This window comes from Pseudopipra pipra, chromosome 8 (genome assembly GCF_036250125.1).
Source record: "Pseudopipra pipra isolate bDixPip1 chromosome 8, bDixPip1.hap1, whole genome shotgun sequence".
Classification (NCBI taxonomy): domain Eukaryota; kingdom Metazoa; phylum Chordata; class Aves; order Passeriformes; family Pipridae; genus Pseudopipra; species Pseudopipra pipra.
The window spans coordinates 27400798-27426766 of NC_087556.1; the positions used below are offsets into that span (position 1 = coordinate 27400798).

At 43.8% G+C, this 25969-nt stretch overlaps 3 protein-coding genes and 2 long non-coding RNA genes across 12 annotated transcripts in view; 3 read left to right on the plus strand and 2 right to left on the minus strand.

Moving 5' to 3' along the window:
* Positions 1 to 1148, plus strand: part of PDCD4 (programmed cell death 4) — a 19044-nt gene extending 17896 nt beyond the window's left edge. For all 3 annotated transcript variants that reach the window (XM_064663292.1, XM_064663291.1, XM_064663293.1), the window contains exon 13: positions 355 to 1148. In XM_064663292.1, coding sequence (XP_064519362.1) covers positions 355 to 415 — 61 coding nt within the window. In that variant the 3' untranslated portion in view covers positions 416 to 1148. The remainder of the gene's footprint in view (positions 1 to 354) is intronic.
* BBIP1 (BBSome interacting protein 1) overlaps positions 1 to 2276 on the minus strand; it is a 9926-nt gene extending 7650 nt beyond the window's left edge. Inside the window, exons 1-2 of one of the 2 annotated variants that reach the window (XR_010432341.1) lie at positions 2152 to 2276; positions 1840 to 2078 (exon numbers count right to left, since the gene is read on the minus strand). Coding sequence is in view for 1 of the 2 variants with exons in the window: in XM_064663296.1 (XP_064519366.1) it covers positions 1903 to 2078; positions 2152 to 2197 (222 nt within the window). In the remaining variant the exon portion in view is untranslated. Of the gene's footprint in view, positions 1 to 1790; positions 2079 to 2151 lie in introns of those variants that run through there. The other variant, XM_064663296.1, reaches the window with a different exon arrangement.
* Positions 2210 to 8248, plus strand: LOC135418222 (uncharacterized). 3 transcript variants are annotated; one of them, XR_010432342.1, is made up of 5 exons: positions 2210 to 3528; positions 5239 to 5393; positions 5779 to 5881; positions 6183 to 6365; positions 7702 to 8248. It is a non-coding gene; the product is annotated as an uncharacterized LOC135418222 (long non-coding RNA). The 3 variants fall into 3 exon arrangements; XR_010432343.1 differs by having other exon boundaries at positions 6183 to 6341; XR_010432344.1 differs by lacking the exon at positions 6183 to 6365.
* On the minus strand, positions 4567 to 14090 carry LOC135418224 (uncharacterized). The gene is made up of 2 exons (XR_010432346.1): positions 13514 to 14090; positions 4567 to 5322 (listed from the first exon to the last, which is right to left on the minus strand). It is a non-coding gene; the product is annotated as an uncharacterized LOC135418224 (long non-coding RNA).
* A 240-nt stretch (positions 14091 to 14330) lies between these two features.
* The window catches only part of SHOC2 (SHOC2 leucine rich repeat scaffold protein), a 63815-nt gene continuing 52176 nt past the window's right edge, over positions 14331 to 25969 (plus strand). The window contains exon 1 of one of the 3 annotated variants that reach the window (XM_064663288.1): positions 14331 to 14438. The gene's annotated coding sequence lies outside the window, so the exon portion shown is untranslated. Of the gene's footprint in view, positions 14439 to 14904; positions 15023 to 15104; positions 15124 to 25969 lie in introns of those variants that run through there. The other 2 variants (XM_064663289.1, XM_064663290.1) reach the window with 2 other exon arrangements.

Sequence of the window (25969 nt, forward strand, 5' to 3'; positions counted from 1 at the left end):
TTGTGAACTTTACACTTAAAACTGTGTTTGTGTGTGTCTTGGTATCAAATGCTTTGCAAGTTTGGGATGTGGGAGGGTTGAGAGTCATCACTGCATCAAAAGCTTGATTATATTTCAGTTACCATTAGTATGCTGAGAGGCATTTTTGGCTTTTGTGCTTCAGTTTTGGGTAGAAAACTGCCATTCCTAGGTTTTCAAACTTGCATTTTTAAGCAGTTGAGCTGATACTGTGATCACTGCTAACCCTGCTGAACTTGCACACCTTATATTTGACTCCCAAGAAAGTTCTTCTTAGGGATAAAAACCAAGCAATGCTACTCTCAGTTACTGAAGATATTTTCTACTTTCTTACAGGGGCAGAAAGCGTTTCGTGAGCGAAGGAGATGGAGGTCGTCTTAAGCTGGAAAGCTACTGAATGTGAGAACTGACTCCTGAAGCCTTACAAGTTTAAAGGGAACATAGCTGGCTATCTATATATACAAACACGCATGCTTCTTCCGTGTGTGTATGTATATATGTATACACATATATAATATACCAAATCTGAGAGTTGCTTAGCACAGTTCGTATTTTTTTAAAAGCACATGTTTTGGGTACAAATTGTTTTTTTTGGTTTTGTTTTGTTGTTTTGGGTTTTTTTGGTTTTTTTTGTTGTTTTTTTTTTTTTTTTAAATAGTTTTGTAAATTTCAGAAAGAAGTGTTCTTTCTTTGGGCATAATAGTAGAACAACTGGCCACTGCTGTGGTGGTGCCTTCAAATAAGCTATCTCTGTACGTGCCATGTTTATGACCTAATCATTCCCCATGTGCATCCATGTCCGACTGCTGCGCGCTCTTTCCAGGACAGTGCTGTCATCATAAAAATCACTGTTTATACTAAGCTTTATAGAAGGGTCAAGTTGAGCTGCTGTGATCCCATTTCCATTGCTGCTGAAGAAATACTGTGCTTTGGGAGGAAAAAAAAATAGAAGTTTCTTTGTTTTAAAGAGCCCAAGAAAATAAAGAGTTGGATCATAAAGATAAATTCATCTTTTTCAGGGGAGAACACTGGTTGGTTTCACCCCCCGTGTACCGAACTTGTCTTTTTTTTCTATGTAACTGGAAAAGTGAAAAGTTCTGGTAAAACATATTAAAAATATTTTTTGTGAAGCTCTTGTTTGTGCCTCCTTTTTATTTCTTTTAAACAGAACAAATTTAACTGTGTTCAAATCTCTGAAGTGTGTGCAATTCGGCAGTACATCTAACACCGCCCTTTGGTATTGCAATCAGCGTGAGAGCACTGAGTAATTAAACTCATGGTAAGTATTTACCAGATCTGTTTTTGAAAACACAAGTGCCTGGCGTAGGAGCGCCCAGGCTGGCACAGATACTGTGAACGTGTCTGTACAGCACAGCTCTGCCAAGCCCTTGCTCAACAAGAAGATGAATCTAAGGAATACTCGTGTACAGGAACACAGTGGAGCCTCTCCTGTGTTTTTCAGTTTCATGTCAAGATTTGAGGTGTTCAGAAGTGCTGGGAAGTACCGTTCCAGGCCCGGGAACACGACGTGCTCCAGCAGACAAGCGATGCCCTGCTTAAGCGGGTCTGGTAAACGCCGCTTAGAGCAGTGGGGTTGTGTAACTTGGCTCCTCCCGCGGTCTGCCGGGGCTCTCCCAGAACAGCTCCTGCCGGGGGCGGTTCTGGTACCTCTAAAGCCGCGTTTAAAACCTCGCCCTTGAAGCGACCAGCGGAACTTCTGCACGAAAAGCACCCGACACGCGGCCTCCCCCGCCCAGCGCAGCACCACCTCCTGCGTTCCAGGCCAGACTTTAATCCGCAAGCCCCGTTACAAAGCGCTACCTCGATCGCGGGAGCGGCCCCGCCAGGCTCGGCCCCGCCAGGCTCGGCGCCCCCCGCCCGGGGCTATGGCTGGGCCGGCGCGGCCCCCGCGGACGGCGGCGGAGCCCCCTCGGGCGGCTGCGCGGCCTCCAGCGCCGCCCGCTGCAGCTTCTCCAGCTTCTCCAGCGACACCGACTTGAGCGGCAGGATCTTGGGCTTGCACAGCACCATGGTGGCCGCGTCCTCCACCGACAACTGTCCTGAGGGGGGAGAAGGGCGGTGCGTGAGCGCCGGGCCGGGCGGGCCGGGCTGAGCCGCGCCCGCGGGCCGTACCTTGCTTGGGCAGCACCTCCCGCAGCGCTCCCGTCCCCTCCGGCATGGCGGCTCCGCACGGGACCACCGGCGGGAGAACTACAGCTCCCAGCGCGCCCCGCGCGGCGCCCCGCCCGCGCTTTACTTGTCGTGCCCTCCCGGTGTATGCTGGGAGTGGTAGGCCTAGCGGGAGCGCTGGCTGCCAACGTGCGCGCTGGGAATTGTAGTCCGTGGCGTGGCGCTGCGCCGGGGCAGCGCCGGGCGGGACGGGAGTGGCTCCACCGGGGCTGTCCCGGGGCCGGGATGCCGCTCCCTGCCTCAGCTGCGCCGGGCTCTGCGCTGGGGCGGTGCCGTCCCACCTGCGCGGGCCTGCCCGGCCCCGGCGAGCCGCTGCCTGCCCGCCCGCCGGGGCCGCCGCACCTCCCCCCGCTCGCCTCAAACCTGGGCTTTGGGCGCTTTTATGGTTGTTTTTTTTTTTTTCTTTTTTTTTACAGAAAATCCTCAGCAGACACCGTCCAGCAGACAGGCGTGGCCAGGGCGTACGCGTCCCGGTGTTCACTTCCAGGCAGCGCCTCGGGATTCGCGACGTGAATCAAGGTCCTGTTTGACATGTAAACAGCAGTAAAAGCCGGTGTCTTTCTAAACACCGAGAGATTAAATGTCGCCGAACCTGATGGGCCAGCGTACCGGGATCCCCCCCGCCCCCCAAGAGGATAGGTTCGCCTTTTGGAAGATCCTTGCCGCTGGGAGCAGCTTCCCTGGGAAACCCCCCTGGGGAGCCGCGGTTTGACCCGGTGTCGGTGGACAGGGATTTGCCTATCCTGGGCCTCTGCGATGTCCCAGCAAGCCCCGATTCCGGGACGTGGTGTAATTTTAGAGTTTGCTAATGAGCTTGCCTGTGTGCCCGGCACACAGTGTGTGCCTTGAGGATTGGCAGTGCAGGCTGGTAATCCTGCTAACCTGGCCCTGGCAGGTGGTGACAACTCCTTTAATTGTTCTAGGATTGAGAGCTGGCTTCTTGCTATGCACAGAGCCTGGCGTGGATGAGTAAAATGAGGGAGAAAATTATTTTTGCTAATAATTCTTTTCCATTCTGCCTTGATGGTGGCTGCTGGCATGCTCCCCTCTGCAAGCTTAGGCACCGTGCTGGACCTGTCAGCTGTGGGATCCAAGGCTTAGGTTTGCTGGGACATAAAACTGTGATAAAACATTTATGTTCCAGTAAGCGACACCTCTCTGATAGTTATTTAAAGTCTCTGTCTGCATTGTTCCAGAACTATTTCCTTTTTCCTCTAAGCAACCTAGAGTAGGAAGCTGACGGTCCCTCAGGTAACCCGCTTTCACCTCGCTGGAAGCCTCGCCTGATGTTGGATTGGAGGCCAGCAGAACCCACAGAGGGTGAGAGTGGGTCTCCTCCTTCCTGCCTTTTGTGGAGCTGGCCAAAGATAACACTTCTGGGTTGGTCCCGGGTAGCGCAGAAATGGGCCCTTTTTGTTGTTACTCACATACTCCACTCTCAGGTCAGAAAACTGGCATGGATGACGCTGTAAAATGGACGTGCTCCCTTGGGACATCCTTCTCTACTCTTTGAAGTGCTCAGAAGCATTCTGACTGATTTCAATGGGAAAAGATTCTTTGTCTGATGTGTTAGTCCACGTGCCAATTAGTATTTCATACTGACTGGAAGGGAAAGGACTAGGGACGGATTTATGATGGATGTTTGTAGAGCAGGGCATTTTAAACAGTACGTGCAGTTTCCAGATCAGTAATTCGGTAGTTGTTTGTTTTTAAAAAACAATTCAGCATCTTAGATATGGCTATGCTTGAAAGTGAACATAAAAGACAGTGAGTTATGACTGAAAATTCCACACTGTGGAACCAAAAGTTATTCCTGTGGTAAAAAATACAGCCTGTGGAGCAACAGAAATAAACTGAAAGCAAGGTGTTGTAAATCAAATTGGAGGCCAGGTTTTTTGCCAGTGTCCTTCACAGTGCCAATGACTGCCTGGAGTCCAGCATTATGTGAGGACGGGCGTTTGGAGCCTGTCTCAGTCATGTAGGGAATCACTTTCCAAATGCAGTTTTCCTGCCAACGGGGTTTGTTTGCTTGGTGATAAGAAACAATGGTCAGCTCGATTTGTTACATGAGCATTTTAGTGACTGAGAAGTGGAGTCTGGCATCCTATACTAAATCCATTTTCTTAGTTACTCAAATACCAGCTTGGCAGCTTATTTAAAAAGCTGATAGTACTGGGACAGACGTGACTGTGGAGGTTGTTTTCTTGTAAGTCTACTTTTAAGACACCTCTCTCAGTTGGGAAAAAACCCCACAGTTACCACCTTCAGGACTGGGAGGTCTGGATGAGAGAGAGAGGCATAGGCATTGTCTGCAGCTTAATATCCTACTTTTCAAAGTGCCTTAAAAACAGTACTGAGTTTAGTTTTGAGTAAGGCTGATTTATTCACTAGAGTGGTATTAGCTACACTTAAGAGGGAAAAGCATGTCATGGAGGACATAATTCCCCTTGTTTTGTTGGAAAAGAAGCAAGAAGAGAAGTTGTGACTTTTCTAATTACAGATGAGGGATCAAATCTTTCCCTATGCTGAAGAAAGCATAGTTATACCCCATTTTTTTGCCATTTTTGGTCTCTAGGATCAACATGTGCTTGAACATACACTCATTTCTCTCATGGACCTTTCCAGTTTCCAGAAATAGCTAGAAAGTTATTTGCCAAAACCTTTCAATCTGGGAAAAAGCACCGTGCACTTGCAGTGGGTCTGTGCTGAGTCAGTGCATTATCTCGGTGTCACCCCACGTGGCTGGAGAAATCAGAACTAGACTACAACCATCATGATGCCCAGGTCTCAAGTTGTGTCCCCGTGGCATGCAGCTTCCCAAGTCCTGAGACTTGATCTTCAGATAAAACCCAGTGTTAGAGAAAACGTGAGTGTGGTATCCATGGAGAGGACAACACGCTCTCGGTTGCACATCCTTGTTTTACTGATGTCACAAACAAGTTATTCTTGTACACTGCAGAGAGCCTCACAACCACAAAACCAGCAATAATTTTATAAATGATAAGCTTGTTTTCCTCCTCCTCTTCCCAGATACTCCGAGTGCAGCAGACAGCAGAGATGTGCATTGCTGGAATCCAGAGTGTTTCGTAATTTGGCAGCCACTTGCTGAAAGCCCTGCAGATACAAAACAACACTTATTTCAAGTCTTGAGAAACATCTACTAAGTAGAAGAAAAAAGCATTTAGGTGAAGCAATGTTGCCAATCCCATTTGTTTATGAGGCTTGGTTTTTGTCTCTGTACCTTTTAAATGCTTTTTATTTTCCTTCTGCTTTTTGAGCCTTTCAAGTTCACGTTTTCCATGTTTTCCATATTACAAGAAAGTCTGGAATCAAGTCCTTACTTTAAAAAACAAAAATTTGGTTCAGAGTCCTGTATAATCATGTAGCTCCAGACAAAGGGTGTTTAAAAATAAAGCTGCTTTGATGAGAACTACCCATCTTGAAGGTGACTTTCTCTCCTGAGTTTAAGTACATACTTTGTTGACAGTTTAAGAAGCTTTTAGCAGCACCTGATCTGTGTTTGCTTTCCACTCAGATCTCTCTCTCTTTTCTTCTTTTCTAAAAATCTAGAGCGTGTTTCACCTCTGTGTGTGCTGACAAGATCAGAAGTGCAGGGTGCCAGCATGACTGTGACTGTGTTGAACAATGCACACCAATGCTTTCAGAAATACAGGTGCAGATTTCATGCAATTGTCTCCTTAAGCTGCTGAGTGGTACCATGGGACACAGAGCCCAACTTCAGAGACTGGAGGAGGAAGGTGGTTTGGGTTTACTGGGTGGGGTAAGGCGGGGAACAGAAAGCCTGGTGTGACTCCCTGAGGGAATCCCAAAGAATCCCAAATGCCTTCAGAGCCTGAAGCTTGATAGCTTGTGTTTAACCCAGTCCTTGTTTTTGAAAGGGAGTTGACAGACAAGTGATTTCTTTTAGTTGAGCTTTCAGAATATACTTATTTTAAATTTGTTGTTTGGTGCAGTGGGATCCTCAAGCTGTATGCAAAAGACAAGAAGGAGATGACCCTATTCAGTGTGATGATTTTTCTTTCACTGCTACATACGTAAAAGTGTCTGGAAATCTATTATCCAAGGGACACAAAACCAGCTTTTTGACAGGCTGCTCTTCCTGCTAAAACCTGGTAAATGCAGAGACCTGACTGTGTGTAAGTCCCATCCTGGGCTCCCAGGCCAAATGCTCTATCCTGGCATTTCTAGGAGGTTACTGCTCTACTTGTGTGGTTTGAATCGCTTAAGTCTTTGGCCCTGTGCCTTGGAGTGCCAGCAGAGGCATGCTGTAATTGCCCGTAAATGCACCGTCTGTCATATTATTGTTTAATTATTCCAGCTTCTTACCGCCACACACTGCTCAGTGTCTCTCTTGCTATCTTTATTTAATTGAGTGGAAAAAATTTGAGACTTGTGCTTCACTTACATCACTTTGTTTTTACTCAGCTTCGCTGGATCCTATGATGAAGTCCTACCTTTTGTATGCAGAAGTCAGTCTTCTGTATAGAAAAACTATTGTCAATATCTAAAGCATATGTTAGAAAGAGAATCAATATTTTAACACATGGTGAAGTCAAACCATAAATTTCCTGACACAGACAAATGATTGTATTATTCTGCCTTGAAACACTACTCCTCCCCCCGAGAAACAAGAGAGGGAAAGAAAACTCTTGAATAACTAAGCCCTTGTCCTCACAATGCAGGACTGTTCTTAGCCTGTTGCTCTGTGTTGCTTCTTTCTTTTCTGTCTACTAACTCTCTCTTTTTTTGTGTGTGTCAAATGCCTTCCTTTTCAAGACCTGTCTTTCCCTAGCCCATCCCTGTTCATCTGTTCCAGACTATTACCGGGATGTCAGCTCTTTCCTGAGATCAGCTTGTGATGACCAGTTCCACTGCCAACTTGCTACCATTTCAAATATGTCTGTGCTTCCTCACAGCCTTGCAACCAGCCCCTTATTAATGTGTGTTGAAAAAATAATCTTTCAGAGCTCTCTCCAACACTCTCAATGTCCGTATGGCCTATAAAAAAACTTGGCAGCACACTGACTGCTTTTCTTTCCTCATGCTCCCTGTGTCTGTGACAAATGTATGTAATTTTTCTGGTCTTCTACCTCTGAATCGAAACACTTCTTGCACAGCCCCCTGCACACAGATCAAGGCTCTTCTGCAATACAACAATAATAATAAGTATTAGGGTTGCTGGCACTCACGCTGCTCTACTTTTCATGGCTCTGGGCAGAAAGAGTTTCATGATGTCCTTTTGGAAGATCTATTTGCACCTGAATGATCTGGTTTTCAGGTTTGTTTTTTTTTTTAGAAATCCTCAGCTGAAACTTTCCTCTACAGGTGTACTCCCTATAATGCCTGGCTCCCTAACTGAGCCAGCATCATTATTGGGGTGGTTCTTTTCACTTCCTCTAGCTGAACTGTAAGATTACTCATTACATACTATTTTCTGATTTGTTTTATTTTTCATCCCTCTCTGTTCTGCAGGAAAGAGCAATTTATATTAGGATTGGAATTCACTTCAGGCTTTACTGCTATTTGTCACCACTCAGGAAACCCATCCCTAGCTCTAGGAGAACACTCAATCCCTGCTGACAGCCTGGAAGAGGAAGAGAAAATAGCAGAGCTGCAGCTATTAAGACCAACAGGCAAATATTTTATTCAAACTCAACTTTTTCTTCCCGAGTTACTTTTAAAGAATATTTTTCTGTTTGTGGGAATGTGAATGTGGGTTGTTTGTTTGTTTGTTTGTTTTCCTGGGGACTCTCCTATTCAGCCACTTCATCTTCTCCCACCTTTCAGACAGCAGAGCTCGCAGCAGTGACAAGATGTAATCCTAAGTAAAACTGCCTCTGCCTGTGGCCTTGGTTAACCTGCTGGCAGTGATACGTGTCTGGGCACGGGGCAACTGTTTTACACAGCTCAGCATGGACGTGCTGCCACTCCCAGTCACTTTTAGGACCCAGTTGAGTTGTTTACAGCAATCTCAAAAAAAGCTTGTAATAAAAATTGTTCTGCCTTCCTGAAGCCACCACTCCCAGAGACCTTTCCCCTTTCTTGTATACTGTGGGAGCCTCCTTCCTTTGGCTTCACACCTTTATCAGCTGAAAATGATCCAGTACAGAACTGGTTGTTGTCAGGCTCTCCCTTAGAAAGATGGGCTACACTGCCACTCTGTTGTGACTGTTGAGAACTGGAAGATCAGAGAGGAATGCAGGGAAGTGGAAGCCTGCCCCCTCTTTTATGTGGAACAGAGTCAGGATATGCCCTTGTATAAAGTTCAGCAGAGGAAAACTTGGGCTACACTCGCATTCCTACATACCATGCCATACCAGTCAGCCTGGTACTAATCTTCACGGACCTTTGAAGGCATGAAACAACATGCAGTGTAAATGAAATCTAAGCCACACCATACCAGATTATTGGTGCCAGCCAGTTTTAGAAGACTGACACAAGAGCCAAGTGAAACAGGTACAGTGGTAGGAGATGCCTTGTACCACCTGCAGGCACACAGACCCACAGCACTTGTGCAGCATCCGAGTCCAAAAGCAATGTGCGGCATGTAAAGAGCTGGGGAACCCAGGGCCACTTAGACTTGAATGCACTTTCCTGGGGAGGAAGTGGCTTTTCCCTTGGAAAGCTCAACTCCCCAGGGTCTGAATGAGGTCAATGGAAAAAGTGATTTCTTCAGAATATGATTCAGAGTGCCTAAGCATAGTCTTATCTTATTAACTACAGGCAAAGCTCAACCTCGTTAGATTTAAACTAGCTTTTGTGAATACCCATCCCCTCTTGCCCCTTAATTGTGGGAGTTACACTAGTCCTGGACATGGTTAGTTCTTGGTAGGCCCACTGCCTACTAAAATTCAGGTGCTGCAAACCTCAGCTTGGAGAAGCACAGAATTTCCTGTTGGATCCTGCTTTGTCCTTTTGAATTACCCTGCGATGTCAGAAATGGCTTTGCAAGTACCAGAAGAACGAAGTCAAGAAAGGTTGATTTCTTTAGGGATGCCCTGATTGGAGCTGGAATAATCAGCATCTGTTTTAGTTTAACTGAGTTTTTCATTCTGGCCTTTCTCCCCTTTCAAAGTACAGGCAACTGAAGCCTTTAATTTGCTCTGTCTTTTCACTGCAGAGAAAAGTAGGAGTTTCTAACAGCCGATCCTATCCTGTGTAGAATAGCTACACTAAAAAAATAGTTTATTGTCTCTTGTGAATGAAAAAGCTCTTGCTTGTTTGTTTGTTGTGTTGACTTTGAAAGAGAAATTGTTTGAACTGGTTGACTCTCCATTTGTATAACTGAAGATTAGCTTCTTGATAGCCTGCTGGATTTGCAGTTTTCTCTTGAACTAAATAAACCGAAGAACTGCTGGCCCAGGGGCAGTTAGGACACAGTGCATACTGGAAGAAGTTTGTGTGCATACAAGTAAGAGAAAATAACTTCATGCATGGCATTTTGGATGTGCTGTTTTAGTGTTGATATGTCCTGTCGTTCCATCTGGAAGAGCTCCTGTAAGACCTAGGAAGCCTGCTTAAAAAATTGCTAATAGACATAGATAGGTGGCTAATGAGTTGAAAGTTGAAGCTGGCAGGACAAAAATTGTTTTTTACACAAAGTTCTACAACCCTAAATCATGCTGCTTGTTTTTGAGAACATAGGTACTCGGTCCTTTTATCATACATTTGCTTTGTAGAAAAAAAATGGAGAAAAAAGCAAAAATAACTTCAAGTAAGCAGACCTGGCTCTGAACATATAAAAGGAACAGAGAGTAAAAATAGCAACATCTTACTGTACTGAGTCCTTCAACAGAGAACCACATTTTGAGGTTCTCCTTCTTTGCATCCTCCTTTGTATTGCAAAGGCACCTTGCCCCAAGCAGAAACTTCTGCTCTGGGGAGGCAGTCTCTGTTTTCAATGGGACAGAGCTTGGTGTCAGGCACTCGATTGCAGTATCAGCTTCTAGACATTGACAAGGGCTCTGACTGTCCACGTGCATCCTCCAGGCATGGTTTCTGTGCCTTACTCTGTACCCTTCAGCTTCTGAGTTGTGCCAACTGGTCCAGCCTTCCCTGTCTTTGTATACTCATAATAAAGGCAGTGGAGCCAAAGTGACAATCAGGGGGAAGACAGAAAAGAATGACAAAGGCATACACTATTTTTGTGATGGGTATGATAGTCACAAAATGAAGTGGGCTTTGTTGTGCCATCAGCCTTCAAAACATGCTTCTCTCTCCCAGAATAGAGACCCGTTACTAACTTTGGCTAAGAGAATGAAGCCAAACTTCTGAGAAAGCAATTATTCAAAAGGAAAAGGGATAGGATAGGGCAGGAAGATCTGATAGACTGAGGTGTGGATGAAAAGATAAAAACCTAGGACAGGGAACTTGGAGATTTGAGATGGGATAGAGGGAAATTGAGATACACAAAGAAAGAGAAACAGGGAATTAGAGGAGTTTTATGCTGAGACTGGCTGGTAAGGAACTGGCAGAATTCAGTTTGCCAGTACAAGAAACAAGAAGGAAAAGTGAAGGAAGTCAGGGGGATAGGCGGTGACATGAAGAACCAGGTAAGAGACTGAACTAGGACCTGATGTAGGGAACCAAAGTTGGAGACCCTATTGGAAGTTAAGAAAGGAGAGGCAGCCTGGGGAAGGAACAAGCGATCCAACTCTGAAAGTGGAGGCCAGGCACAGGCAAAGGGGAAGGGAATGGAGTAGCAGGGAAGAGCTGTGGGAAGCAGCCCCGCACAGGGCAGAGCAGAGGGGTATGTGGGTGGAAAGGGGCCCAACGGGCTGTGCTCGCTGGGACATCCTGACTTGCAGAGCTGGAAGTGGAACAGAGCTTCCCTGAGGCTGGCCTTCATATTGGCTCAGCCAGCAAAGAATTTGCTTCTTGTGCTGTCTGCCCCAGCCTGTGGTACAGAAACTACTGGAGCCGAGTGTCCTTGGACACAGCGGCAGCTGCCTGCCTGGGGGAGGAGAGCAGGCTTTCTTGTAGTTACATGACAAAAATTTTACAGTTGGGAGGAGGTAGTGAAAAGGCCACATGACCAAGAGAGAAAGGGTCAATTCATTAGTCTGGCAGCCACTAAATTAAGAAAAGGCAAGTGGGACCATTATATCAGAGGTATCTGAATTCAGTCAAAGATGATTCTGAAGTTGCTAGATTGATCTTGTGGTCAGCTTAAGCAAGTTTAACTAATTAATTGCTTTATTTTAGCTCATTGTGTAAGAGCTAGCTCTTAGTAAATCACACTGCTTTGTAGAAATATGCTTGAAACAACTGTGTAAATACTGAATAGCCTTAGCCATAGTCTTATGAATCCATTGAATAATCCAAATTCCAACAGTCATCCCCCTCTGCTGCTGATTTAGATGGAGGATAACAGTCCTGTGCTGCTGCTTCTCTTTGAGTAAAAGGGACAGAAGTCTGTGTTGGGCACACAAAGGTGTCAGCATGGCTGATGACCCACGGAGGTGCTGTGATGCTGCATGATCTTGCATTGACAGCTGTCCTTTTCAGGAACACAGGAAATGCTACCGGTATTACAGGAGCATTAGGAAGCTTGAAAAGCCAAGCCTTTAAAAGTTAGGCAATGTTCAAATGCAACTGACAGTGAAACCTTAATTCAGAACCTTAATTCATTTCAGTGTGGATCGCAGTAATTCAAGGTCCTTGCACAGTCCTGTGGGTTTTCTGGGGCAATGAAGACTGAGGAACCTCTGACTTGCTATCTGTGGAGTTATCTTAAGGAGAGGTACTCAGTCACAGTACCACATGGTTCAAAATGTCAGCACAGTCTCCTGACCCTGAGAGACCCCTAACTAATAATTGTAAGGGTTGTGACTCTTATACTTGCCTTCTGCACTGGGACAGGTCTGCACCAATGAGATCTGGGGACAAACAGTACTGATGGAGACCGGGAGTCTGAGAGCGGAGCTTTCCAGCATCCAGTAAGAGGGTATAAAATTAACTACTCCATTTGTGCAGATTAAAAACAAATCTTGTGCATATGAATTCTGCCTTTGCAAAAATGTCTGTTAGTTCTGATTGTTGGCACAAGTATTACCACAGTATTGGTCTAATCTCATTTGACATATTTAAGGGATTGCAGCAGAAGGGTGGAGTTACCAGTGTAAATTTCTTGGCTTATACCTCATATAGTGACAATTGTCCTGCTCTGCTTTATATCAGCTTTTCAGTTTTATGTTTTGTTATGAAAAGAGCAAATCAGGGTTTTTGAGTATAAAGCAATATTTTTTTTAGATTTCAAATCATAATTTTGAAAGCAAAGATAGTAGAAACAGAAACAGAATCTCTGAAAGAACCAGAGTAACATGTATCCTTTGTAAATACCTCAGTGCTAAGGCAACTGGGCAGTGGCACTTTGCACACAAAGAGCCTGAGAAATGTAAAGGTACATGGTCAACAAAACATTCAGATCCTCCCTGCGTCTGGTGAATACACACTACAGTCTTTTATTACAGAAGAGTGTGTTCAAATAAGTCACACAAGAAACACTTATTTCAGATTCCAAGCTTTCAGGGCAAAGTGTGTATTTCCATGTCTTGTAGAGGATTTTGCGCCGTTGACACAAGTTTTACTGAGTAATAAAAACAAATAAACATCTAGTCATTGTAATAAATATCGTCACTAGGAAATTACACTTGGTTTCTGCCCTGTGACCCACTATGCCAAAAAGTCAATTCTGCTTTTAATGCTGTCCAGCATTTATTAGTAAAAACCCATGTAACCACATTGAACTGCCTGGTTTGCCAAAGACTCACACAAAGGAAATTGGCAGAACCCAAAAAATTGAATGTGGGTAGCCTTGTTTCACTGAAACCGCCCTAGATGGTTGCCAAAAGTTGTAAAAAACCTGATGGAAATAGCAAAATCTCAGATTTGACTATCTGATGTAGGAAATAGCTACCAAATGGTTTTGATTCAGCCGAGGTGGCTGCTGTTTGTTTCAAACGTGAGCCAGTGGGACCAGTCCAGAGCAGCAAGTACTGAGATCAGTTAGTAGACTCCCACTAGCTGAATGTGTTTTAGAAATTAGAAAGTTAAGATACTACTGCAGTGCAGAATCTGTCTAGGTTTGAAAGGGGAACTGATTGCAACCACCTGAGAATTTAGCATTAAAAAGCTAAACCTTTCTCAGCAAAATACCAAAAGATCTGTTATAACAAGTCGTCAAAGAACTTGCTTTTAAATCCATCCAAAATCAAAGGATGAGTGATCACAGATGCTCTGCCACACTTGAGTGTACTTGTCTACACGGAGGTATGGCTGTTACCTTCTGAATGGCTGTTGCCATTTCTTGCAGCTCCCACGTATCCCTTGCAAGGGCAGTTTGGTTGTGATATCTCCTACAGACAAAACAGTCAGCACATTGCTCGGAGATCATAGTATTTGCCAACTGGGGATAGTCCTGATTTTGTCAAAAAAGGAAATGTGGAAATGTCACAGTCCCCTGGCCCATCTCTTTGGCAATGTCTCAGTACCTAAAGGTGACTTGCAGCAAGAGCGGGGTGGCAATGCCATGAACACAGCACTGAGGAGAGTGACTTCATACCAGGTCATTGTATCAGAATTTCTGATCCTGCCTGTGCTGGGGGCAAATTCTCCAGTTAAACTGTTGGGATGGCAGGAAAACACTTCCTGTTTGTTGTAATACTTTAATTCGAGTTGCAGTCAGTCACCGGCGGAGCTGTGGGGCTGACCTCCTCACCCGGGGGGATCTCGACAGCGGTGGCACCACGGTAGGTTCCACTGGGATGTGCGGAGCGCAGGGTCCCCGTCCAGGCTGCCCGGCGGGTGCGAGGCTTGCGGGACACGGGATCAGCGCAGAGACAGCGGGGAGCCCTGCTCGGGGAGCCCTGCTCGGGGAGCCCTGCTCGGGGAGCCCTGCTCGGGGAGCCGGGGGGACGCTGGAGCGGGCCCCGGGAGCGCGGCGGTGCAGCCAGCACAGCCCCGTCCCGCACGGCCCCGGTCCCGCACGGCTGCGCTCCCGCCCCGCTCCCGCCGTCGCCAGGGGTAACGCGGCGCTTCCGCCGTAACCTGGAAGCGCTCGGTGTCCGCGGTCCCGCCCCGAGTGCCGCGGGAGGGCCGTGGGCGGGCGGTCCCGTGACGGCTCGGTGCGCACAGACGGTGGCCGGCAGGGCAGGGCCGGGCGGGCAGCGGGTGCCGAGCGCGCCGCGGGAGGATGGCGGAGCCGCACGGTGCGGGGCGGGGGCGGCGGGCGGGGGGCTCGGCGGGCAGCGGGCGGCGGGCGGGGGCGGCGGGAGGCCGCGGGCACAAAGGCGGGGAGGGCCGGGGCGCAGGTGGGGCTGGTGGGGCATCGGCGGGGTGTCCGTGCCCGCCCCCACTCCGGCACGGCGAGGCCGGGGCAGGGGGGGCGGCTGATGGCCCCGCTGGCCCCGGCGGAGGGGCTGCCCCGCTCCCCTGCGCTGCCGGGCGATGGCATCGACCGCCACCACCACAACAACAACAGAAAAAAGAAAGGAGGAAGCTCCGTCTCACAGCCTCACCTCTCCTCCTCCCCTCCGAGTCCCGGTACCGGGAGCTGGCAAAGAGACATTTAAGGGACTTGTCGTGTGTGTAGTGGCGGTGGCGCTCAGGGTAATGATTACCGGCGTTCGGGTAATGATTACAGCTGCCTCTGCCCGTGTCAGTGCGGTCCCCCACCCTCGCATAGGCGTGAGACTCTTTTCCTGTTTCAGCCGATGTATTTATTGTGGCAGTTCTGATGGAGCCAGAGAGACAGAATCTCGTTTCAAAAGTCGTCGCCTTCCTGTCTAGCCAGGTGATTTTCCCGGTATTTAAAACAGAGAGGTGTGACAGAGAAAAGCGGTGTGACAGCTTCCCGCGTGTATTTGTGGCTGGAGAAGGCGTTTTCACCGAGTTGTACGTATCTTTCTCTGGGGAATGCCTCAAAAGCTGTAGTAACCTTAGTAAGGTGAACGGCTCTGTGTGTTGACTAAAATTGCGACTGGGTGTGAGCTATATGAAAATTCAGCAGAACTGAAGTGTGGTGAAACTGGGTTGCTGCTTGACGTGTCCATCTTATTTAGGAGCAGGTATGCACGTGGAATAAAAAGTCACGATGTGTGAGAAAACAGTTACAAAGTACTGAAATAGTGCTGGTAATTTTTAAGTTGTGTGTTTGAGATGGGACTGTGGAAGCATTCAGTTCTGCACATGTGCAGACGCTTTTGAGGCAGAATATGCATGATCAAGAAGTTGTAATCGTGTGTATTGTCGCTGGTGCAGTACTTGATCGTGATTTTTTTGGACTATCAAATTAGAAATTAAGATGGTTTTAGTAATTACCTTCAGAGTCTTAATTTTCTACTGTTTCTTGTTTGCACATTTGACCTTATGTATTTCTTTTACCTTCTAAACTGTGTGTTTTTATTTTTATTTTTAATCACTAGTCATTATGGTATACTTCTATTTATAAAATCAAGGGCTTGAAGTAGGTGGTGGTCAAATTAAGTCACACTTATTTACAGCCATATTTCAGGCATATGTTGTATGGTGATCTTGATATAATCCTAGCCTGGTTTTGGGAAAGATTTACTGTATCTTATGAATTTGTTATTACACTGCTGTGCATACATTTTAATTTTAGTAACACCCTTATCCTTTTAATTCCCATTGAATGATTTGGATTGACTATTTTGCTTTTCTATGTAATTATTCTTTGCTCTGGATGAGTAAAACGGGAGATTATTGTACTAATTTGAAGCCAGATTCCTTTAATTTTAGGCTGTTTGTCAGCTGTTAGCATTTCTGTACGTGTGGCAAGGCAAAACATGTACATCAGGCAAAACTAATTTTATATGTAATCTTGTAATACAGAAACATGATTCCAGACAAAGCTCTCCTTTGTGTCCAGCGCCTTCCTTTGAGGAATAGCGAGGGATCCTCAAAGAGGATGCTGTCTTCTTCCACGTCCCTCTATCTGCTCTTTCTAGAAATGTTAAACAACCCCTAGCATTTTTTTCTTAGGGGTGATGGCAAGGGTAGGGTCGATGAGCAGCGCTGATTGCGAATAGCTGCTCTTCCTGGTCTAGTTTTTCCTTTCCAGCGTAACAGATCTGTAAGGCAGGAGGTGCTGGGAGGGGCGTTCCTTTGTTATGTTGACACTTAAATCGCACTGACGGGTGTATTCTCCTCCAGGAATTCTGTGTGATTGAAGGAATTCCTTCAGACGAGGAATATTTTCTCCAGCTGTCTTCCTGCACTGTTAGCCTATGTACAGAAATTAATTGCTTGGAAGATCACTGCTGTGCGCGTGCCTTTTAGGAAACCCTTGGATTGATTGTTACTTGGCTGTGGCTTTCTAGAAAAGAATATTTCTGCTGGAGCGGGGTGTGTGTGGCCGTCCCGTCTTGTCACCGCGCAAGTCAGCGGCTGCTGGCCTGTGTATGGCACCCGTGGAATAGGTGTTTGTATGTGCCTGTGTGTGCTAATTAGGAATTAGGGCTGTCAAAGTATCTTCTGCGTATTTGGAATGAGAAGAGTCACCTTTTATGATCCCTTCTTGACAAGCCTGAGGAAGCCCAGTAAATAACAAAGCTCTCTTTTGGGAAGGTTTACTGTGATAATAAGGAAATAAATAAGGAAATAAAACTACGTTAAGAGATCTCAGTGGTTCCAAAATACCATCGTGGAGAATTTGGGTGGGTGATAAGAAGGAGACGTTTCTCTTTAGCAGCAGGTTCTCCTTCTTGTCTGAAGAAAGATGAAAACTTGTGTGTGCAGGAGGGGAAGGCAGCGCTTGCCCCTTTCCATGGCCTGCTGCAGCCCCTGGGATGGCTCACCGCGATGCCCCCCTCGCCCCTGCCCTCCTCAGCACTGAATTTTGAGTGGCTCTGTGCTTTTCTGGGTGCAGGGTAGCTCCCGCCCCCCAGCCAGGAACGTGTACCCACATCCAGCCCGCTGTACCCTCCTGCTCAGCTTGGCTGGTGGCGTTTCCCACCCAAAATGCTTCGAGGCTCATTGCTTTTGATTTCATCTTTCTGTGTGACAGCTTTGTGGATGCTCTTTTAATTGGAGCAACGCTTGCTTTCTGCTCTGCTGTCGTAATACCTTGTATTTATTTTTACTGCCTGCAACTGCATCTCAGAGGAGATATTTCTGTTTCTCCCTTTCTGGTGGGTTTGTGTGCATGTGAGAGGGCTGGGGAGGACGCGGTAGCGAAGATTGAACAGCCGGTTATAACTGATTGTACAGATAAAAAGAACCCTTGTTTACGTGAAAATTGTACTGGTTGACATAGTCTCCTCTCTTTGATACAGTAGTCTTGCTGTGTTACAAAATGGACTGGGATAAAATGTAACAGGTTGTTATAATAAGCAGGTAATGTTTGCAGTATTAGCCATTGCCCTTAATTTGCTTGTTTTTTGCTGCACTGCTTGGCCTTGACTGTGTTGTGAAATACACATCACGTACTATTAAATCTGGGAATTCTGCGACATCAAATTTGGTTCAGTAAAGGCATTTGCAGCATATCCAGGTCTCTGGATGAAAAGGGAATATTAATTACTAAGAATTTTTCCATCATTAACCTCTAGATAATGTATATTTTGTACAGAAATTATGTACAGTTTTTAATCACTTTTTAAAAAGTGATTTTATACCAAGTAGTAATTTTAGACTGTTTTAAGATTGTCGCAGCTTAAGAAGTACTTTATCTGTATTGCTCTGCAAGGGAAATACATTGGAGAACAGAGCCCATCATATAATTGTAGAAAGTGAGGATATATTAAGAGGCTGTGAATTGGTGTAAATACTAGGATGCGGTCAAAGAACTTCTTAAAAGAGTCTGGCATGCCCGTATACTTGGTTCTTTTAGTATTGTTTTACCATTAAGGGGTACACGTTAAAAAAACAAAAAGACCCAAATACTTGAACCTATTTGTTTGTTTTTTTGCTTTCTCTGCAAAAGCATAGCCTGTGTTCTCAAAGTGGATGTTCACTGGGTGCTAATTTCCACTCTCGCCTCCCTTTGTCTTACAACAGGTGCCGGAGAGTATTTTTTTTTTTTTTCCACAGGGGATTGTGTACCCCGTTTTCATTTATTCTTTTTTTAGCCTAGCTGAAAGTTTGCTGCTCCTCTGTTGGTGGTGTTGGGGTTTTGTAGAGAGGAGCTGTGCCTCAGCCCTATTGCTCGTCCTGTGAAACTTGTGACTAGTGCTCGTGTTAAATTGGTTGTAGCTTGCCCTTACCTTTGCTATGCTAATCCTCTATGTGCTCTTGTGTCTAAGAACGCTTCATATTCTAAGTATGAACACGATGTATGGTGTGATCCAGCAGGCAGTATTTCCATGGAGCCCAGTTGATCCCGTGGATATTGTATCCGGTTCAGTGGACCTGCCTACCCTGTGGTCGGAGGCTTTTTGTTATGCATGCATCCTAATTGTTCTTTCTGTTGCCATTGTACGTAGACTGAAGGGGCTGTGCACCAATGCAAATAGCCTTTCTAATACCTTACCATTTGCATTATAATGTCTGCATAAATATTGCAGCACGTCTCAATTCACTCACTGCTTTGACTGCTCGGCTTTAAAATAGGTTCTTTCTGTAGCACAGATCTTGTTCGTGGTTGGTATTGCTTTGGAGAGGGGTTCTGAAGTGCATCTTTATTAAATAGTGAAGCCTGTTTGTGATGAGGTGCAATTTTAACTTAGCCATGTTCTAGTCTCCCACTCCTTTCAGCCCACAGGTTGATACATGCACTTGGAGGCAAAAAGAAATTCAAGCTTGAGCAGTTTTTTACCAACTATTTCTAAACTCGCTATATTTGGGGTTGCAAAACACGTTTGCTTGAGATTTGGTTTTGCATTAATTCCAGAAATCCTATGGATGTCTGTGAGAGTATTTTGTGCATAAGGAATGTGAAACATTGTGCCACCATTGTTTTGGTGCTGAAACGTTTGTTGACTTATGACTACACGAGAAGCACCCCAAATTTCCTTTGAAAGTGTCAATACCGTGATGTGACTGAAAGCAGACACTCTTTTTGGGAACTGGTGGCAGATTGCCATCACCTGTCTGTCAGAAGTTTGCTTTACAGAGTTGTTAAACAGAACAGTGATTGGTATCACGTACCTTACTTTTAGTGATTAGTAGATGCATAGAGACTTTTTAATATCGCAGGATGCCAGCTTTTGAAGATGTGAATTAATTTCTTGTGGTTATAGTCTTGTTATTAATATAATTATATAAATTTTGGGAAGGGTAATACATGAAAGTTATTTTATTTTTTGGCTAATCAGTTCTAATCCTAGGGTTTGCTCTGTCTTACGTGATTTAGTGTGTGAGAACTGCAGCAAGAAAGCTATATTTAAATAAAATGTTAGTATTTCTTTTTAATATTTCTGATGTTAGTAGCTTGTCAGTCTTCCACTTGTTTGTATACGTTAAAGCAGTAATAGTTATTCAGGTTAAGTTGAATGACATTGTTAGAATTAAAGTTACAAAAAAAGTTTTCTGAAACAGTAAGTGATAGTATTGCAAGAATCCTAAATTTACTTAGGATTTCTATATGATGATTGATGATTCACTTACATATGAAGTATTCTGTGTAGTGCTGCAAACAACACACGTATTACAATAATACAGTATTTTTAACACTTATTCTGTCAAAAACTTGTGTCTGCTAGAGGTTTAGAATGATTATTTATAGTGATGGTCATGAAAATGAAAGGTTGAATAATGTTATGTGAAAGAATAAAAAAAATCCTGAAACCCTGACACCTGAGAACCCTAAGCTGTAGTATATCTATACTTCATGTATAGATACATATGGATTTTAATTATCCATTAGATATTAAAGATAAGGTTGGTTTAGTATTTCAAAACTGCTTTAGGATTTGCTGTTGTACTTAGATCTATGTTTTCAGTGTCTCCATCCTAATAGGACTTCGTATTAAATCAGAAATTGGAGAGTTGTTTTGTGAGAGTCTGAATGGTCAGAGTGATCCATTCGTCTGGCATGTTGTGCTGACAAGGAAAAAAAAGTGGTGTATTTATTACTTTTATGAAGAAATACCTGACTGGCAGCCAAAACGACCAGGGCCTGATATTTGTTTGTAGCCGAGGTGAAGCAGTGATTGTGGGGAGTCAGAGTTCTCTCTTTTCCTTTCTCTTGCCTGTGTCCCAGTCATCTAAATCTTGGCAAACAGGGGATTTTGCTCTATGTTCATTATGAGGCTTCTGTCCTGTGACTGGCAGTAGTGGTAGTCTGTGTAATTGTAGCATGTGAACTGTCCAGTCTTCTGTATAATAAGGTTTCTCACTGTTGTAATTTTTTGGATGCTGAAAGTTATAATCTGTTTTGTAATACACAGCATTAATCGTGGTTATTGAGAATTATCATGGGACAAAATACTCATGTTCTGTCGAAATACTTAAATCAAAATTTTTTTTTTTTTTTTTACTGTTTGAACTGTTACATAGGTTTTTTTTTTAACAAAGCAATTCAGTGTGATACTGTAAGTTAAAGCTTGTGTAGCACAGTAGTGAAGGTTGTAGTAAATTTGTAGGTGATTGGCTGAAGCTCTTGCATACAGTGCAGCTGCAGGTGCTGAGTAAAGTGCATTGTGCCATGGAAAGGTTCAGGGTCTTAGCTGCACTTTTATTTTTTTTATCTGTTAGACTTAATCTAGCAAAAGACTGGAATTTGTTCCATTCTCATAAAAAAAAAATTAAAAAACTCTTATAATCTCTCTCAATGCTTCTCTCAACAACCCCCCATCAACCTCAGCGATCCAAGGCAAGGAAACAATTGCGTAATCGTTAATCTCTTCATTAGATGAACAGTTGTATTTCTGAAATTGTGATGTTAGAGTTTTGCGCTCTTTTATATCCCCCTTCCCCCTCCACTGCAGAAAAGCAGAACTGTGCATTTCTTTTAATTCTGAGGGATAACTTCACAGACAGGAGTCTTTTGCAGATTGCTGTAAATACCAGCTCCTGTTTAGAGCTGTAGTTGCAGGGAGTCACTGTGTGTAGCAAAGAGAAAATGACTTCACTGGCAAACTATATGGCTCCTGGAGGCATCAGGTGGCTTAATATGTAAACAAAAGTCCACAGCAGTCAAAAATAGATCTTTATAAACAGAAATAGTGCAAAAAAGTGACCTCCTAAACAAGGAAGTGAAGGGCTACCAGAGAATCCATCTGCGTAGTCCTGCAAAATGCTGATCATAGCAGAATATGAAGGACTTAACATGAAAACCCATTTTGCTGTTGCTTCTGGCATAGCACTTAGAGTATATGACTTTTAAAAATGTTTCTTGTAGAGAAATGACTGAACAGTCAAAGGGTCTAAAGCCAAGAAAAATTCTATAAAATATGCATAAGTTGGAATGATTTGAATAATTTTCTTATTGAAGGGATGGATAGGTTAAATGAAGCCTCAGCTCAAATATTCTTGTTAAAGTACTAAACCTATGACTATTACTATTCTAATAGTTCTTAAGATCTAACGGCTATTGTACAGTACTTGCAAAGCCTAAAATATTTCTTCCTAAAGAGAATTTTATAATACTGGCAGTTACATGAGCTCTTTTGAATTTAAAATTCTAGATGATTACTTTTCATGAAAAGGGGAATTTATGTTAGTAAATAGCATGAATTAAGATACCTGGGAACTTGTCTTTGTGCAGCAGATTTTGTTTTGGTAAGTCCCTTTAGCTCTTTTTGAACTCTTAGACAGTGTGCAGATGATGACAAATTTCAGGTTATCATATTTATTTTTCACGGTGGGCTACATATTTGCTTTTTGGAATATTCAGAAAACTGTTTGGCAGCTTTCTTTGTAGCATATTGTGTGTGGCAGGCCTAGTTAGGAGGGAACAAAACTTTAAATATTATGCCCATGAGTTGTAATTCACACAATACATAAAACAACCTGGATTTTTTTTTTCCCGTGGCTTCATCCATAAATTTGTTTTCTGTGGTTTTAGGTCATTGTTAAGAACATTTTTTACAGTAGTAATTTCTCTTCTCTCTTTTCCGTAAGAAGTCTTCAGATAAATGTTGGTAGTTATTTTTTGCTTTTAAACTGTATCCTGCCTTGTCTTTTAAAACTGTCTCTTTGCAGTCCAGCTCTTTTGAGAAACCCTAAGTCATACCCAAACAGATACCGAGGTTTCAGTTACATGCTCTCACTGTAGTATCATGTTTTCTTCTTCTAAACTGAGATGCTGTTTATTGAACCAATTAGCTGTTGGGTGCAAGCCAGAACTTTCTCCTGAAATCAGAATTAATGAATAAACAAATTCCACTGGAAGGATTTCTATTCTCCACGGGCAGTGACAGTTAACGTGTGACAAGGACGCGGTTCATACCCTGCAACCTCAGTGCCTCTGTGTGTCTGGGTCTGTACTCGGCCCTGCCAAAATCAGTGGGGTAAACTTCTGAGTGTGGATTACACGTTTGCATCATATATTTGATGGTATGCCTGTCTTGGACTGTTTTTGAAACCATTCCAGCTCTTCTGTAGTCAGCAGATGGGATGCATACGCCTTCATTAACAAGCAGTTAACTCCGCTGGTACGACTGAATTTTCATCACGCTCCGGGTCTCTGACTTGGCTCTTTCTGCATTCCAGCTCCCACTGTTTGTTCTGCTCTCTCTAAGAAGAAATCCACAGTAGCGTTACATGCTCCTGCCCTCCTGTGGTAATGAAAATCCAAGTGTTTTTCTCAAAATCAGGTTGTGTAAAAATAAAAGAGAGGAGAGTAAGGAACTGGTTTTTCTTTTCTGGAGCAGCTGCTCTCATCTCAAGATGTGCATTTGATTTTGGTGAAGTGTTCTGCTTCAAAAGCCCTGAGAAAATCATAGTTATTTCTGAAGTTGCTGTTGCAGTATCAGAAAAACATTGTAGCCTTTTAGAGCTTTGAATTAACTTACTATGATATGCACTATTCCTTTTGCGTTAGAGCAGAGAAACCAAGGCACAGAAATTACAGGGAATTTTATCAGCACCAGTGGCAATGGGATTGCTTTGCCTTCCCTGCTGTGAGCTGGTGGGAGCTAGAACCCAGTTCCAGCACGTGCCTTGGAGAGCCTGCCTGGATGGGTGACCCATGCCAAGGTCACCATGGTTAAGAAACAGAGGTGGATCCCAACCCCAAACTCCTCACTCCTTCCAGACAAGTGCAAGATGGAGCAGGGCAAACAGATGTGAAACCATTACTGCTGGATATTAGTGTGTTAGATCTTTGAACATGCAGTGTGGTAACCAGTAGTCATGTGGCCTGAAAGGATCCTGAAGTGGTTATAGTCTATATGTGACCTCTTGTTTCTTTAATGATCCTCTGTATTAATAACACTAAAAGAAACCTGCTCTCATCTTAGGTTCAAAGCTAATGGTGTATATAAACTAGGGACATACTACCTCAGTCTCTATAGGCAAATGTTTATGTGTTATTCTCAACCTGTAAAATCTTGGAATGAGAAATCTGTGTTTGTCACAGCTTTCACTCCTGTGATTTTCAGTGTCTACTGAAACTGTGGGTTTTTTTCTTTTTTTTTTTTTTCTTTTCCACTTAAACCTGTATTATGTTATCTGGGAGACATTCACAGTTTGCACACTGTTGGTTCTTTGGACCAGCTTGCTGGCTCTCTTTCAAAAATATTTAATATAAACTGATCAGTTGTATACCACGGTAATCTAAAAGTATGCTTTAGAGCTGCTTCTACTGATTTTCTCATTGTTTTGTACTTTTACAGTGTAATGTTTGGTCCCTCTTCATCTTTGAAGATGCATAATTAACAATGAAAATACATTACATTCAGTTCCAACAAAAAGAAATGGTCCAGAATAAATTTATGTAATTTTGGCTGTAAATGTCTTATTTTATGACAGAGAAACAAGTTAATGCAAGGCAAATGGGTGTATAGAGCCTGAAAACTACCCATCGCTACTGCTTGTGTGTTCCCTTATCCTGAGGTAACATGAGGTATCCTGCCTCAGTTCATCTTAATGCACACATTCAGGTATGTGTGCATGCCTGAACTTTTTACAAGTGACTGGTGTGCTTGCACCATTCAGTTACTGTGTTAGCAGGTTTGTCTAGAGGTATCACGTTTTGAAATACAAGTAGGGGGGAGAGAGCATGGAAGGTTTGTATGTGAGTGCTACTTTCAGTATGCTGTTTTTGAATAGAAATTGATAATGATTTGAACTTTCTCATGCACTTTCTCAGTGATGAAGTAGTGGCTTGTATGTCATGTGAAAAGCAAAGGATGATGAGCTACAGAGAGTTCTACTTGGGTTGTGTGTAGCTATGAAAGCTCATGGAATTTCAAGTTGTCTGTTTAAGTGCAGAATGTAAAATGACTGCTCAGACCCTTTAAATCCCTTTCAAGAGTAAGCTTTCTTTCCTCTCTAAGAAACTTTCTCAAGCAGTGGAGGGTGAGATGGGCAACAGCCCTGGATATCTTAGTTATGATTTTTATGTAAATTCAGTGTTGTATGACCTGGTTTATAAACTACATGAGAGACTAAGGAACTAGTTATCAAGTCTTCTTTTGTGGGGTTCTTTTTTGAGAGGTCTTCCACATGTACTGCAGGTGTGTGTATATATTCATGCAGCACAAATGTGCTGCTCCTCAGTTACCAAAAGTGAATGGGCAGAACTTGATTAATAGAATAGAATTAATTATTCTGGAAGTGTTACTTTTTGCCCAGTTTTTGGCCACTTTTCAGGTAGCTACTCCAAAATAAGGTTTTCACTGATCCATTGTACAGATGACAATTCCAAAACCCCAATGCTTAGGATTTGTTTGGAGTCTCATTTTCCTTGCTGCCAAAACTCTAATTACCAGCTTGCAAGCGCTGTAAGTTCTCCTATCAGACTGGTTGTGTGGTCTGTTTTCTTAATCTGATCTGATCATGGGCACTTTACATTTGAGACTACTGTTTGATTTTGATTATTATTATTATTAACATGCAGCTTTTAGCACTGCCTAGTGCTAGCAGTCTAGTGTAAATAAAATGTCCCAGCTCGAAAAGCAGTGATAAGTGAAAGCTTAAACATGTGATCACAGAGCAGACTAATTAGCCAGTGCAAAGAAGTTGGTTCTTTTAAGTCAAGCTTTTCATTTGCCTTTAAGGATCACTTTCAGTATGAGGTGTTCTGATATGCTGACACCATTGTAATTTTACCATTTTATATGTATCTATATCTACATCTATATATCTAAAGGAGGTGGGGAGAATTTGCACTATTTGTGAAGTTCACCAAACTCACTTGTGGATCACTCCCAGCTTTATTTTGGTACTTCTGATGACAGGTAGTGGTTCCTGAAGAGGTAATGTGGCTTTTATGCAAGTCTTATGCTATTTGAAACAATATATAGAAATAATAAATAACAAATTGAGAGCTCCTGATAATACAGGTAAGGAAGAAATTGTAACAGGAACAGATGGACTTCTTCTCCACCTTCTGTTTGAAGAATTACTGTCAGACAATGTAAGAAGGGGAGGAAGGGGGAATTGTGGGGGAGAGAAGCTGCCCCCGTTTGCACAACCTTATGTCCAAGGAGCTGGAGGCTGGTAGGGAGGAGGAGGTTTCATCAGACACATGCTTATCCTTTAGCCCTGCATAGGAATGAAAGACTTGATGTAATTGGTCTGTTTCTTGCCTTGCAGCAAAGGGAAGGGATGGAGTAAGGCTTGGGACAGGGTGGAGGAATACAGCACTGGCATGTTGTGCCTTGCTGGGAAGGTG